At 48.9% G+C, this 14,180-nt stretch overlaps 1 protein-coding gene across 5 annotated transcripts in view; it reads right to left on the minus strand.

Annotated features, from left to right (window-relative positions):
* Positions 1 to 2,355: 2,355 nt before the first annotated feature.
* The window catches only part of MRAS (muscle RAS oncogene homolog), a 60,181-nt gene continuing 48,356 nt past the window's right edge, over positions 2,356 to 14,180 (minus strand). For 4 of the 5 annotated variants that reach the window (XM_003930969.4, XM_039461806.2, XM_010341601.3 and 1 more), the window contains exons 3-6: positions 10,650 to 10,803; positions 9,277 to 9,376; positions 7,281 to 7,360; positions 2,356 to 5,705 (exon numbers count right to left, since the gene is read on the minus strand). In XM_003930969.4, the coding sequence (XP_003931018.1) occupies positions 5,606 to 5,705; positions 7,281 to 7,360; positions 9,277 to 9,376; positions 10,650 to 10,803 (434 nt within the window). In that variant the 3' untranslated portion in view covers positions 2,356 to 5,605. Of the gene's footprint in view, positions 5,706 to 7,280; positions 7,361 to 8,061; positions 8,145 to 9,276; positions 9,377 to 10,649; positions 10,804 to 14,180 lie in introns of all 5 variants that reach the window. The other variant, XR_012519236.1, reaches the window with a different exon arrangement.

A 14,180-nucleotide genomic window follows, 5' to 3' on the forward strand; every position in this document is an offset into this window, starting at 1 on the left:
GAGGGTGAAAATCAGGAATTCCATTTTGGACATACTAACTTCGAGACTGGGTGCTTGACACATCCAAGTGAGATGTCAATCTGGCAGGTAGATATATGAGTGGGACTTAGGAGAAAGTTTCAAGCTGGAGAGGTACAACTGGGAGCCCTCAGCAGATAAAGGCTCAAGATTGGATGATGTCATCAAGAAAGTGAGGGTAGGCAGGGAAGAGGACCAAGGACTGAGCTCTGGGGTGCTCCAAAGTTAACAGATTAGGTGGAAGATGAGGAACCAGCAAAGGAGACTAAGAAAGAAGTGACCAGGGAAGGAGAAAAACTGAAAGATGGCAGCATCTTAGAAGCCAGCGGAAGTCTCACGAGGAAGAGGGAGTGTTCAACTGTGTCACTGCTGAAGGGAGCTCAAGCATGAAAAGGCTGAGAACCAGCCTTTGAATTTAGCCAGATGGACGCCACTGGTGACTGAGAATGGTGGTGGTGGTGGTGATGGAGTGGCAGGTGAAAACTCACCTGGAACACTTTAAAGAGGAAGAAATGAGAGGAATGCATGACAGTAAACATAGATTCTTCTTTAAAGATGGTTTCTTCCTGGCCAGTGTGGTGGCTCACACCTGTAATTCCAGCACTTTGGGAGGCGGAGGTGGGTGGATTATTTGAGGACAAGAGTTTGAGATCAGCCTGGCCAACATGGCGAAACCCCGCCTCTATGAAAAATACAAAAATTAGCCTGGTGTGGTGGTGCGTGCCTGTAGTCCCAGCTACCTGGGAGGCTGAGGCAGGAGAATCACTTGAACCTGGGAGGTGGAGGCTGCAGTGAGCTGAGGTCATTGTGCAACTGTACTCTAGCCTGGGCAACAGAAAGACTGCCTCAAAAAAAAAAAAAAAAAAAAAAAGTTTCTTGCAAAAGAGAGCAGAGAATCAAGTGGTATCTGGCAAAGGAAGTGGGTCAAGAGAAGGTTTTGCTTTTCTTTAAGATGGGAAAGATCCAGTAGAGGGGAAATTGATGTCACAGAGGAGGAGGGGCGAGGGGCCAGAGTAATGCCTGGTGTGTGCTAGTGCTCAGGAAAGGGCCTGGCTTCAGCCAGGAGCACGAGAGTTCATCACTAACAACGAAGAAGGCAGAGCAGGTGGGTACAGATGCTGGTGAGGGGCAGAGGAGGTGAAAGGAGTCTGAAAATTCTGTTCAGCTGGCTTCCACTTTCTCAGTGACAGAAGTGGTATCCACCGAGAGTGCGGGAGATTTGGCGCACACAGAGAAGGCATTATGAAGATGGAGAAGTAAAAGATCTGGAGATGCTGGCCTCGAGGACTGGAGTGATGGAGCCACACACCAAGGAATGCTGGCACCTACTAGAAGCTGGGAGAGGTGGGAGAGGCGAGGAGCGAAGGCCCCCTGGCACCTTCATTTCAGGGCAGTGATACTGAGTTTTGATTTCTGGTCTCCAGAACTGTGAGAGAATACATTTCTGTTTTAAGCCACTAAGTTTGTGGTAATTGTTACAACAGCCACATGAAACTAATATGGAACTAGAGGAGAATGCACTGACTTATCAGAAGACCCACTGCCCTGTTCACTGCCATGCACCTAGCACCCAGCCAATACCTGGCATATGGTAGTGCCCAATAAATATTTGTGGGAAGAACAAACAGGCAAGAAGCCAGGCCTGAGCAAACCACATCACCCCTCTCCCCAGTCTGCAGTCTAGCCTTCTCTGCCTCCAGCCCAGAAGGCATGAGAAGCATCCTCCAGCACCCAAGTTTACATGTTAGAGCTAGTTTTGCCCAAAGAGCTATCAAGAGAGTGTGTTGGCTTCAATTGCCTGGAAAATGGAGACTGAGAGGTTCAGCTTGGTCAAGTACCCACCATATTTAATCAACAAAGTGAAATCACATTGTGCCAAAGACTGTAACCCTATGGATGGGGGAAAAGGGCAGTTTCCATGAAAAGGAATGTCAGGCAGATAACCCAACAGGTGCCCTGTACAAACAGCACCATTTCTGGGCTCCTCACCACACTCCTACATTAGCTTTAGTCCTCCAGCTACTTCGAGGTGCACATGATCGTCCCATTCACAGACAGGGCAGCTCAAGACTAAGGCAGGCCATTTGCTCAAAGGCACAAAAAGGGCGGTGGCAGGGCTAAAATCCAGGACACTACCATCAAGAGGTAGTGCCTCTGAAGGCTGTGCTAGCCTGCCTTCGTCCGCTGGCTCCATGCAGGAAGGAGATACCCCACGGCCACCAGTGGGCGCCTCCTCACTTTAGATCTGGCGAGGACCAAGTTCATGCTCTGTAAGAGGTGGATGTTCTGGGAAAAACACTGACAATTCACAATGTTCTCAGCAAAACTTCAGGAATATTGGAGTAGAAGGAAATAAGAGACATGTGTTTCTCTTCTTTATTAATGAGTCAAGATACACAAAGACTTAATAAAAAGTTACATAAAAGGCTCAAACATCATTGAGATCTTCAGGCATCACTCGTTTCACGACAATGGCCACCTGTTAAGACTATGAAACAGAAGCTGGGCACTCACAGGCGCTCAACAATTCAAGTATCTTTCATTCCAAGTAAACCCAACATGGCATTTCAAACACGATGGGCTGCCAATGGGGGGAACCTGTCTGTGGCTCCAAATTTGCCGTAACGTATCTGAGGGGCCTTTGAGTTAGCGTTGCCACATTAGTGGGTCATGTCTCCTGGCAAAGTGAGACAGGCCCCATGAGGCCAGCCAGGCACTCTCCACAGCCAGCGCCATGAGAAGGAGGTGGGCAAAGTCCTAAGAGAAACTATCCAGATGTCCCCTGTGTGGCAAAGTGCACGGGTAGTGAGTGGCCAGAGCCTCCAGCTGTGAGAGTGGGGAGGATGGCTAGAATCATCTCTGGAGAAAAAAGCAGCCCTCTAAAGAGGGTGTCAAACAGTGGGGAAATCTGAGAGCACACAATGGCAAAGGCACGGGGTGAGGGCATTTGGGAAAGCTGTGCCAGGGGATGTGGGGCAGCACTATTCTCTGGAGGACCAACAGGAACATGAGGACGTCAAACATCCCCAAGTCCCAGTAGGCTCCTCAGTCATGGCGTGGCACGCCCAACCATGTCTGCCAGTTGGACCCCGCCAGGTGATGTTGGAGAAGATGAAGGAGGGATGCCATGGGGCACACTCTACTCTCTACTCTGGCTATCTGGAGGCTACCTCGGAAATGAGGCCCCACTGCTACAAATGGGGCATTCTTTACTCATCTCACTTACGGGGAACATGAGGTCATGGGAGATGAAAGCTTACCAGAGGCCCAACAGCAGAGGCTACAGAAGGTCAACCCTTAGCTAGTCTGTCTCAGGCACTGTGGAGTTCAACTGCGGGCCAAGTGCAGGACAGGTGAGCAGATGCACGGTCCCTCTGTCCCAACTGTGTGGTTGGAATCCCTGTGTCTTCTCACCCTGATGGCCAAGGTCTTTGTTCTGTGTCAGCTGATCTGCTTCCAGTGAGACGACCCCACGCAGTGCTGTCGAGGAGCTGCAGCTCCCTGGTGAGCACGGGGTGTGCTCGTGGTGGCTGGTGTCCAGCAGAAGTTTTCTGGCCACGACACCGCCCCATGGGCAGGGCTTCTCCTACTCTGCTATGCTCTCGAGTCCAGGCATCTCCATCCTTACTTCTCCCTGCCTTTCCCGCCTTTCCTCCTCCTCACCTCCAGGTCACAGCTGCCATCAAACTGCACACGTACCTGCTGCAGATGCCACTCAGGGAAGTGTAAGGACTGGGAAGAGCTTTGTCTTCTTAGTGTTTAAAATACCTCTTAACATTATAGGATCTAAGGAAACTCTGAAGTGCCTCATCTGGAATGTTCTCTCTTATCCTTCCTTCTAGGAACAGAAGAAGGGGTAATTTAGACAAATAAGTTTGATGTCCAATGAACAAAAGTCTCAACCGTCTCCTTTTGCAGCAGAATCCCTATCCGGCTGGGCCCCTCAGTGCTGGTGACCTCACCGAGGCAGGAACACAGCGCATTTTCAGAATCCAGGTGTCTTGCCATCCAGCTGGGTGCTCACTTTCCTTGGGTTTCTTTCTCCAGAGTGGCAGGCCACCCGCTGAGGATATTCTAGTTTGCACAGTGACCTGATTTGTAACATCTGGAAAATAAGGTCACCAGCTGTGCTGCCTTATCTTCTGACCTTTTCGTGGGTGCACCGTTGTTCCTGCTGTCTCTCTACTCCCACCCCGGCTGGAAAACTTCCAGTCTTTGGCTCACACCAGCAGCACCTAAGCGGGAGGTGAGCGTCATGAGAGCTGGGGAAATGCCCCCTTGCAGAAGGCATATGGGAGCCACGCATCAGCTCAGCCCTCCTTACTTCTTAGATCATATTATAGTCAAGATTCAACAGGTCAATAAAAATTGCCAAAAAGGCAAGCTAGTACTACTTTTACAAAGTCTGCTCATTGACTGGGCCTACAGAGGTGGCTGTCAGTTAACTCCAAGGGAAGATGGCTTCAGGTCTTGGTGCTGTTTGAGTGATAACAGTATTGAATCGTTTTTGGTTGAGATCCAGTGTGAACTGGAGTTTTCTGGATGATGTCCACATTAGGTGACTTGGACATGCCAGCGTCTTCATATCAGAGAGGCACCAAGCAGCACAGGCGACTTGAGAAAGCAAGAAACAGATCTGAGAAACCCAGAGCCTTCTCAGACACCTGCGGAGGGCAGAGAACTTAACCCACACTGTCTGAAAAACAAATGAACACGTCTGCAAAGCCAATCAGCTTACTTTAGTTTATACATTTCCAGGATAATGAAAACCCCTTTTAGAACTGACATGCTCATGACAGCCACTCCCCTCGGCAAAATACAATCTGTTTTCTAATATTTGCATCCCCAACCATAGGAAGACCCTCTGGGTAAATCTCTCTCTTCTCTTGGTTCTAGGCCACGAGTAGGGTCTCTTTCCCTCCCAAGTTTGACCCATGGCCTGAGGCCTCCAGCTCCAGTTCCCATTAACGTCTGTCCTCTCAGTCGCTCTACTTTCAGATTGAGTTGAGTTTTGGCACTGATGGAAAAACTCGGTTAAAAAACAACAGTATTCCAGATACGTTACCAGAGAGGTCTGCCGGACACTTGAAACTTCACTAGGCAGTACGCCCAGACCCCTTTAATAAAATAATAATCACTAAAATAATTTAAAAATCTATAAAAGACATCCAAGCTCAGACACTGTGGATGGGGGGTAAGAGGAAGAAGCTTGTTCATGGCTTGTTTTGTACTTTGTATGTGGATAAACACTTCCACATCAAACCAACACTAGGTAGTTAAAATAAACAACACACCCACCGAGAGACGGGGAGGAACCGGGTTGAATCAACACACGGGGGAGCGGGGCGGGGGCACTTGGATGCTGCTTCTGCTTATGGGTGGCTTCCTTGTCTCTTGTGAGAGATGGGAAAGCCCGTGCCCTCTGGGCAAAGCCAGACCCTGTCTGCTCCCTGCCCACCCTCCCTTTCTCCCTTCCTGTGCCAAGTCCTCAGCCAAGGGTTGTGGTTAGAAATAGTTTCAGTGTAGTTAGGTGGGGAGGGGTCCCAAGGGCTGGCCAGGCCACAGTCACAGTGCCCACTCAGGCCTGTCACAAGATCACACATTGCAGTTTGTGGGTGCCTGTAGTCCGGTCTCCCCGCCATTTGGTTTTCTTCTTCTTCTTCTGGCTTTTTTCTGGAATCTGTTGTCTTTGGAAACAATGAAGGATAGAAAGACAAAGTCAGAATGGGCTTTGCTTCTCCTCTGCCCCTCTCCTCCCTTAGCCCCAGATGTGAGGGGGAGGAGGCCTGTTCTAGCCGGGTGAGTGAGTGAGGGGGATGGAGACGCCGTCCCTCACCCAGCAGCTGTCCTGGATGCTGGAGGGGGGCCTGGCAGGATTGCTCCTCTTGAGGCAATAAAACTGGGCAGACAGCGGAGGGGAAAACCTAAATCGCCCCATTGATGGGAATGACTGACATTACGTTGTGGCTACATTTACATAAGTCATAAGTTATGTCACGTTTTGTTTTATAGAGTGCTGGCCTCTATTTCTGTGTTTCATAGTTTAAAATAAAAGGATGGGTCAAATAAGGGTAAAAGCCATTTCCATGTTTTCTGTTAACTTCCTGTGTCTAAAACCTGACCTGGGCACTACAGATTCATAACCAAGACATCACCATAGGACACCTGACAGCAGCACGTCCTAACTGGCGGCAAAATGCCCAAGAGAAAATAATTTCTTTCTTTCTTTTGTAAAGATGGCATTTCTCTACGTTGCCCAGGCTGGTCTTGAACTCCCAGCCTCACCTCCACCTCCACCTTCGCCTCTGAGTGCGGGGATTACAGATATGAGCTACCACGCCTGGATGAGAAAACCATTTTGAGAGTGCAAAACTGCCAGCAAAAGCATTAAGTGAAGACTGTAGTATTTCCTCATTATGCTGGGTAATAATGAGAAATCGAGCTTTCTGAGCATACGGGGGGATGCGTGTGTAGAGTGGGGACAGACAGGTGGCAAACAGGGAAGGACACTGTTAGACTATCCTTCCTGGGGGCTGACCTCACGCTAACCAGCAGCCTTGGAGGCACCAGCAAACCAGGCCACAAACTCAACGCGCAAGGTCTGAGATCCACTGGTTAGGCAGCTGTGCATGTTGAAGGTTCAGGAAATGGGTTAGATGGGTGACAGCAGATACAGCCAGGAGGCTGTTTTAGTCATGAGTGCATGAGGCAGTTCAGATCTGGACCCTGACCATGAAGAGGAATAGAGCAGAAACTTTCATTAGGAGTGTCGACAATACTTGGAGACTGACAGACAGCTGGTGGGGTCTGGAAAGGAGATGCGTGTGCAATGCCTCCGAAACCTGAACCTGGAAATCAGAGTATCGGTTGTTCGGGGGAAATATCAAAGGGTGCTCTGATAGCAGTGCAGGGAAGAGGAGAGAGACCTAGTTTGTACGGTACTGAAAGCTTGGGCGTGAGGAGAACACTGAAGCCAGCTGCCTTCCAGGGAGCCTGAGTCACTGCCTCAGACAGGAAGGCCTTTCCATTGAGCACGTGCAGCAGACTTCACCTGCAAACCTGTTAGCAGTTGCGGGGAGGGCAGAGGTGGATGGAAAAAGCAAAAGAAAGAAATGGAAGGAGGTACAAGAAATCCAAAAATAGGCCTGGAATTCCACAGCCTCAAGGCCTCAGAACAGGAGCTGCTTCCTCAAGCTCCCAGCTGCCTCCAGGAGCCAACCGACTCTGTGGAGGCCGGCTTCTAGGGAGGGGGCAGTGCTTACCTAATTACTCTAACGAGGTCATGGAAGGCTTTGTCGACATTGAGAGGTGGGTCCTTGGCACTGGTTTCTATGTATGGAATCTGGAAGGCAAAGTTCAACTTGGTCAAAGTGGCACAGAGATCTTCAAAGCCCTGTTCTACCCTTAAAAACGCCCAGAGGTTCTGAAGAACCCACGTGCTTTCAAAGCCCCCACAGACAGCCCCACCCCCAACAGTCTCAAGCATCCTTCGGGGCTTCTCACTCTTTAAGGTTGGAAAGCGTTACTAATGGCTTTTCCAATTCCCTCTTGTTCTCTAGGCACAGAAATATTTAATAGCCCCCTAAAAATAGAATAAAATGATCTTTTTATATATTTGAAGATAAAAGACTTTCATTTATCCAACTAAAATACGTTCTGATTCTATCCATTTTTCTTTCTGAGGTCTGTTTCTCCACCTTGGGGTGACTTCTGCCCCTCTTTTGGGGCCCCTCCAGAGTGGATGCTGGTGGAAAAGGCTGAGGAGAGGCTGGGCCATGCGGGACTCTGGGTCTGGGTGACCCGGCCTAGCTCTTGTTTGGTCTGTATCTGGGAGCTCAGCCATGTTTACACAAGGGTTTTGTCTGCACGTTCAATGCTGAGAAATCATCACCCGGCCGAAAGGGAGCAGACAGGGGGAGATGCGACCGTGGTGACCTCATAGAGCAGGTTTCCGGGGCCAGATCTACACCAAGCCTCGGGCTGGCAGAGGGAGGAGAACAAGGGCTCTGTGAGGTCAGGACACACTCACTCCTGAGCGCTCACCTCCTACAGCAGGGACCGCACCAAGGCAGGAAGTGCTCAGTCCTCCAAAGGTGGAGAGCAGGGTGGGGAACACACGGGCCTCCCTTGATGAGACAGATGGAAGTAGCTGAGTGCGATTAGACTGAAGAACTTTATTTTTCCTAAGTTTTTTCTGATTACAAAATTAATGCCTTTCATTGCAATACACTGGAAAAAGAAAAGCACCGTGAAGAAAATAAAAATAATCAACACTTGAAATGCATGCTGGAGGGCAGCAGAGTAAGTTGGTGTTTTAGAGAAGTAGATTGTAAATCACTGCCCAGAACACACACCAGTCAGCATCTTCCCATCCATCATCATCGTGTGAGGTCAGATGTGCACACTTCTGTCACAGCCAACAGACATACAAAGGGCAGAGCACAAAGGGCAGAGCTTACGCCTTTGAAATGCTCATTCGACAAATATTTGAGGCTCTGATAACACTAAATGGAAACTGCTCTTCACTGTGGGCTGTGTGGCTTTCCAGGTCTCACCATCGCTGACCTCATTTAGTCCTCACGTTTACCCTCTGAGGTAAGCAAGTATCTCCATTCTACAGCACAGGAGACTGAGCTCAGAGTGACACACTTGCCCAACTGGGGTCAACAGTGGCTGGGAGAGAATCAGGTTTGAACCAGGCACACTTGCCACTTTCTCCGGGCCCCGGTAGAGGGTGCTGAGGTCTGGTTTGGAGTCTCTTCCAGGCTAGACACCAAGTCCAGGCATGGCAGGTGCCCCTGATAAGTAGAGTCCTGTGGGGCTCCTGTGAGTCAGGACAACGTGCTTCCCTGCGCACACCCAGAGGGGAGGCAGGAAGGCACTACAGCCTGAGCTGCAACCTGCCTGGAGCCCCTTCACATCCTGTACTCATGCCGGCTCAGTAATGGCCCAGGCACCAGGGCCTCAGACCACCTGTTGTCCCACCCCATCGCTCCCAAGTCCCTGAGCTGCATGATCCCCCCAGGTCTCAGGCACCTTCTACTTTTTCTCTGGGAGACCTGCCTCTACCATGGAAGAAACACTGATGTACATTACCTGGAATCCTAGAATTGCAGGATTTCAATAGCAACAAGACTGAAACTCAGGGGAGCCCTTTGATAAATGGTAGTTCCATTTCCAAAGACCAGGACTGCAGGGGTGACCAGTCAACAGCTTTACACATCTCCTGACCCCCTCTACACACACGCATACACCTACATTGTGTTTGGTCGCCATTTCTTTTCCTTGCTCCCTGGTGATTTTCCTTAAGTGCATCAGATCCACCTTGTTGGCCACGAGGATCATCGGGAATGACTCCCTGGGAAATAAAGGAATAGCAGCTCTGTGAGGTTTCCACCACCCCTCACACCTGGTTAAGGTGGTGCAGCCACATCTCAGGCACAGCACAGGACACAGCACCTCCCCAGTCAGCCTGGACTGTAGTCCCTTCCCTCCTCCTTTCCAGAGAGAGGTTAGGGCTTGGGGAAAAGGGCCTGGGGGCTGCTGGCTGTCTTGGCTTGAAGCCTCAGGTCCATTGCAAGGCCAGTGGTGAGACCTCGAGGGGCTGCTGGCCAGGGGCTGGCTCCCCAGACCTGGTTCCCATCTCTTGGGTCATTCAGATGTACCAGCCACACAACCAGCTGCACGATTAGGATGGATCACAGCAGGGGAATGGCAGCATCGAGAGTCAAGACCACCATCAAGATTCTTATTGACATGGGCCAAACGCTGTCCAAAACGGAATGAAACGACAATCTCACACATTCTTCAGCAGCATTGGATATTTCCATTTAAAAACAATTATAATTTGACAGGTGAAAAATGTTGCTTTACTATTTTCCTTATATTTCTTTGATTAGCAAGAAAGTTGAGTATTTTCCCACATCTGAGCCATTTTTGTTTTCTGTTTTGCAATTCATGTATTCAGAGTGAAACCCACATTAATCTGTGGGAGCTTTATGTGTGTATATCTGTGTGTCCCTTTACCTGGTAAACTTATTAACACTTTGCCTTTGGAATACATGTTAGCTAAATTTTTTCTGTCTTTCCTGGAATTTGCTCAAAGCTTGTTCTTTTCCTGTTAGTTTGTGCTTTTATTTTCATTATATAGCCTCTTTAAGACTCAACAAGACCAAATGAATATAAACCAGATTTCAAATTATTTAATTACTCCACATAATGCTTACAAAAATCCATGCCTTTAACTAGGGGCTTATCAATCTCATAGTTAAATGGAATTTGACCAATTACAATGTTTACTGGAGAGAAAATTCACTTTTTCTTTGAACATAATACAATTAAGTTAAATTGGAGCTGAAAAACAAAGATGCTACTGACCTTCACGGAGGGGACAGTTACGACAGATAGGAGGGAGCTGACCCCCTGTAGCCTTGGAAGTTGTTTGACCTCTTAGAAAGAACTAGGGTAGGTATCAGAGGAACTAACACAGAGACCAGTGGGGAGGAGAGAATTCAGCACTGCCTCTCTGATCCTCCACTTTCCCATGAAAATCAGAGAGACAGAGAGAGCACGCCCGAGGAGGCAGGTGCAGGGAGGCCTTCCCAGTACTCTCACCTGTCTTTGATGCTCACCTGTCTTTGACACGCAGGATGAGCTGGTGGAAGCGGTCCACGTGCTCGAAGCTGGCCTTGTCGGTGACAGAGTAGACGATGAGGAAGCCATCCCCCGTGCGCATGTACTGCTCCCGCATGGCACTGAATTCCTCCTGCCCAGCTGTGTCCAGAACTAGGGTGGAATGAGGCTACTCACGGGCTGTCCTCACCCACCCTGCCACCCCCACAGCCTGCAGACTCTCACGCTGCTGCTGCTGTCCTTACCGTGGCCCAGTCTGAGCTGTCCCATGAGAGGCTGCACAAGCTCTCTCTCTGGGGCTACTCGAAGGGTCCCAGCTGAAGCCCCCCGTTAAAGACTGCTTCAGGGTGAGGCTCTAACTCACCCACCAAACTCTTCTCCTCCAATTTCACCCCATATGCCAACTGGGCCTAAATTCTCTGATCTCCAGACACACCTCAGGAAGTCTGAATTCTGCTACGCAATCCCTCTGGCCAGACCTGAGCTGAGATCCCTGCTGCAGGCCCTACAAACTGTGACTCTCTGGGAGGCTGCCTGACTCTCTGAGCCTGCCTTTCCTCCTCTATAAGTGAAAACAGTGCCTCCACCTTGCACCCCCCCAATGGAGGAGAGCTTATTTGTGAACGTGCCTGGGGGGAAGCCCCGAAGAGGCCATCTGGGCAGGAAGGGCCTCTTAGTGCCCAAGGGGACAGATGCCAAGGAGGCCCTGGGGGAGGAGTAGTCCCTCGCAGCCAGGGCACCCCCTCCTAGGCTGGGGCTGGAAGTTCTTCCTCCTAACCCATCCATCTCCTGACTACTCCACCCGGGTACTCTGGCCCCCGCCCCCACCTTCCTCCAGCCTCCTTCCTGCCGAGGAAAGCGCTCATCCCTTTGTTCACAGCTCAGTGGGCAGGGTGGAGGGCTCCTTTTAGCAGTGCAGGCCTGACCCCTTCCAGCCCTCAGGGGCATGAGGTCTAGACCTGCAGCATCCTCCCAGCACCTGTTCATGGCTTAGCCTCCCCTGCATTCTTCCAGTTCCCCCTAATGTCTGACTAGATCAACTTTCCCCTCTCCCTTGAGGCAGGGGACTGGGTGGTTACAGATTTTGGAGCCAGTGCACTGGGTGGAGTCTTGGCTCTTCATGCCAGGGTGTGATCCCAGGCAAGCTACCCACTCAATGGCACCATTTCCTAAAATGGGGATGGTCGAGGTCATTTTCAGTTAATATATGTAATGCCCACAGTGTAGTGCCTGGCACAAAAGCCCTATGGGAGGGTCTGCTGTGAGCTTGCCATCCTCACCCCGGGTCTTCTCTCCTGCTCTGGCTACCCTTGCAGCCCAGAGGCCTTCCTCCAACTCCCCCTTCTCTCCCTTCTCCCCTGGCCTTAGTGAGGGGACTCTGACTCAGCTGCTGCTGGAGCCCCAGGACCTACCCCAGCCCTGTGTCAACCCTTCTGGGCAACTTCTTGCTGCCCATGTAGTTGTCCCCAGCAGGACTGTTAGCTCCTAGAGGTAATGATAGGTCTGTGCCAGTCACCTGTCTACTCAAGGCCTAGCCAAGAAGTACCCCTGAATAGTACTTGAATGAAAAAATACATGTGAAGTCTATCCAATTTTGTTCATTCATTTAAGAAATTTCTGAGTGCCTGCTAGGTGCCAGGAAGTATTCTAGGCCCTATGGACACAAGGAGAATGAGACCAAATCCTTGCTTTTGCAGGACTCACCATCTAGCAGCGAGACAGAGCAACAGATGAATGGCTAACGTTATTTTAGTGGAGACAGACACACAGTGTGAACAACGATACCATTGACTAGAGGGGCACGGGCAGAAGTGGGTGTCATTTTGGATAGGGAAGGAGGACGGCTATCAGAAGGGGACATTTGAGCAGTGACTAAATGAGGGGAGGGAGGGAGCCACATGGCCTAGTGGAAGAGCACTCCAGGCAGAGGGAATACAACAAATTCAAAGGCTCAAAGGCGGAGGTGTGCCAGGGCAAAATGGGGAGGGAAGGGTGCTTGAAGGAAGGAGAGGAGGTGGGGCAGATGGTGGGGCCTGCCGCACTGTGTAAGGCTCACTTGGTTCTAAGCAAGACAGGGGCCACTGGAGAGTTTGGGCAAAAAAATGGCATACTCTGGCTGGGTGCGGTGGCTCATGCCTGTAATCCTGGCACTTTAGGAGGCTGAGGCAGGCAGATCACCTGAGGTCAGGAGTTCAAAACCAGCCTGGCCAACATGGTGAAACCCCATCTCTACTAAAAATACAAATAATTAGCTGGACGTGGTGGCAGTGCCTGTAATCCCAGCTAGTTGGGAGGCTGAGACTGGAGAATCACTTGAACCCAGGAGGCAAAGGTTGTAGTGAGCCAGCCATTGCACTCCAGCCTGGGCAACAAGAGTGAAACTCCATCTCAAAAAAAAAAAAAAAAAAAAAGAAAAGAAAGAAAGAAAAGAAAAGAAAATCAGAAGATATAAAGGCAATATCGCAATTCAGATAGTTACAGATTTTGAAGGTATGTACTATCCAGACGAAAACTAGAGCTCTAGGACATTTTAGAATATGATCATTCAAAATTTTTTAAAAACTCAATAGGGAGCTAAAAATCAAAATAGGCCCTATGGAAAGGAAAAACAGTAATCTCAGACACTGAAGGTCTTAGAAATTATACCACCCATGCTTTCTGAAAGAATTCTTACAAAATAAAAAACAAATCCATGAAAGATAAAGATGAGTGATATTACAAACAGTGGTTAAGTGCAGAAAACAGCAAAACATAAGAGTTAAGTTTAAGGCCAGTGTAGCAGTTCACACCTGAAATCACAGCACTTTGGGAGGCTGAGGCAGGAGGACAGTTTGAGGCCGAGAGTTTGAGACCAGCCTGGGCAACATGGTGAGACCCCATTGCTACAAATTTTTTAAAAAACAGGTAAGTTTAACTAAATGTTGGTGCATAATTTGAAGAGAATAGATGATAATGTAGAACTAAAATCTATGATGATCCATGTGTGAGGGTAGGAGCTGGGAAAAAGTAAGTACTAAAGTTCTTGCCTCATTTGTCAAGAGGCTAATGATCCTGATTACATCCAGATGTTGATAGAAAAATATGAGTACGTATACACATACATAAATAGCATAACCACTAGAAGAACAGAAGTAAAACCCCAAGCTTCCTAAGCAACAGAAGAAAAGAAAAACAGGACAAAATAAATGGAACCAATCCAATAAACGGCAAAAATAAACTTAACGGAAATAAGTAAATATAATAAAAAGGCATAACATAGATGGTGGAAATAAATCTATGATTCATCACAATAAATGCAAATGGATTAAATTCACCTATTAAAAGCAGATACTAAATACAAAATCCATTTGCCATTTCTTACAAAGACACATATAAAGCAAAATGACACAGAAAGGATAAAAAATGGAAAGATAAAAAGAATATGCCAGACACATGGTAATCAAAAGAAAAGAAGTGCATCTACGAAACAGACCACAAGGCCAAATCATGAAACAGACAGAGACAGAGTATTTATAATCGGAAAGGTACAA

This window comes from Saimiri boliviensis, chromosome 9, assembly GCF_048565385.1.
Source record: "Saimiri boliviensis isolate mSaiBol1 chromosome 9, mSaiBol1.pri, whole genome shotgun sequence".
Classification (NCBI taxonomy): domain Eukaryota; kingdom Metazoa; phylum Chordata; class Mammalia; order Primates; family Cebidae; genus Saimiri; species Saimiri boliviensis.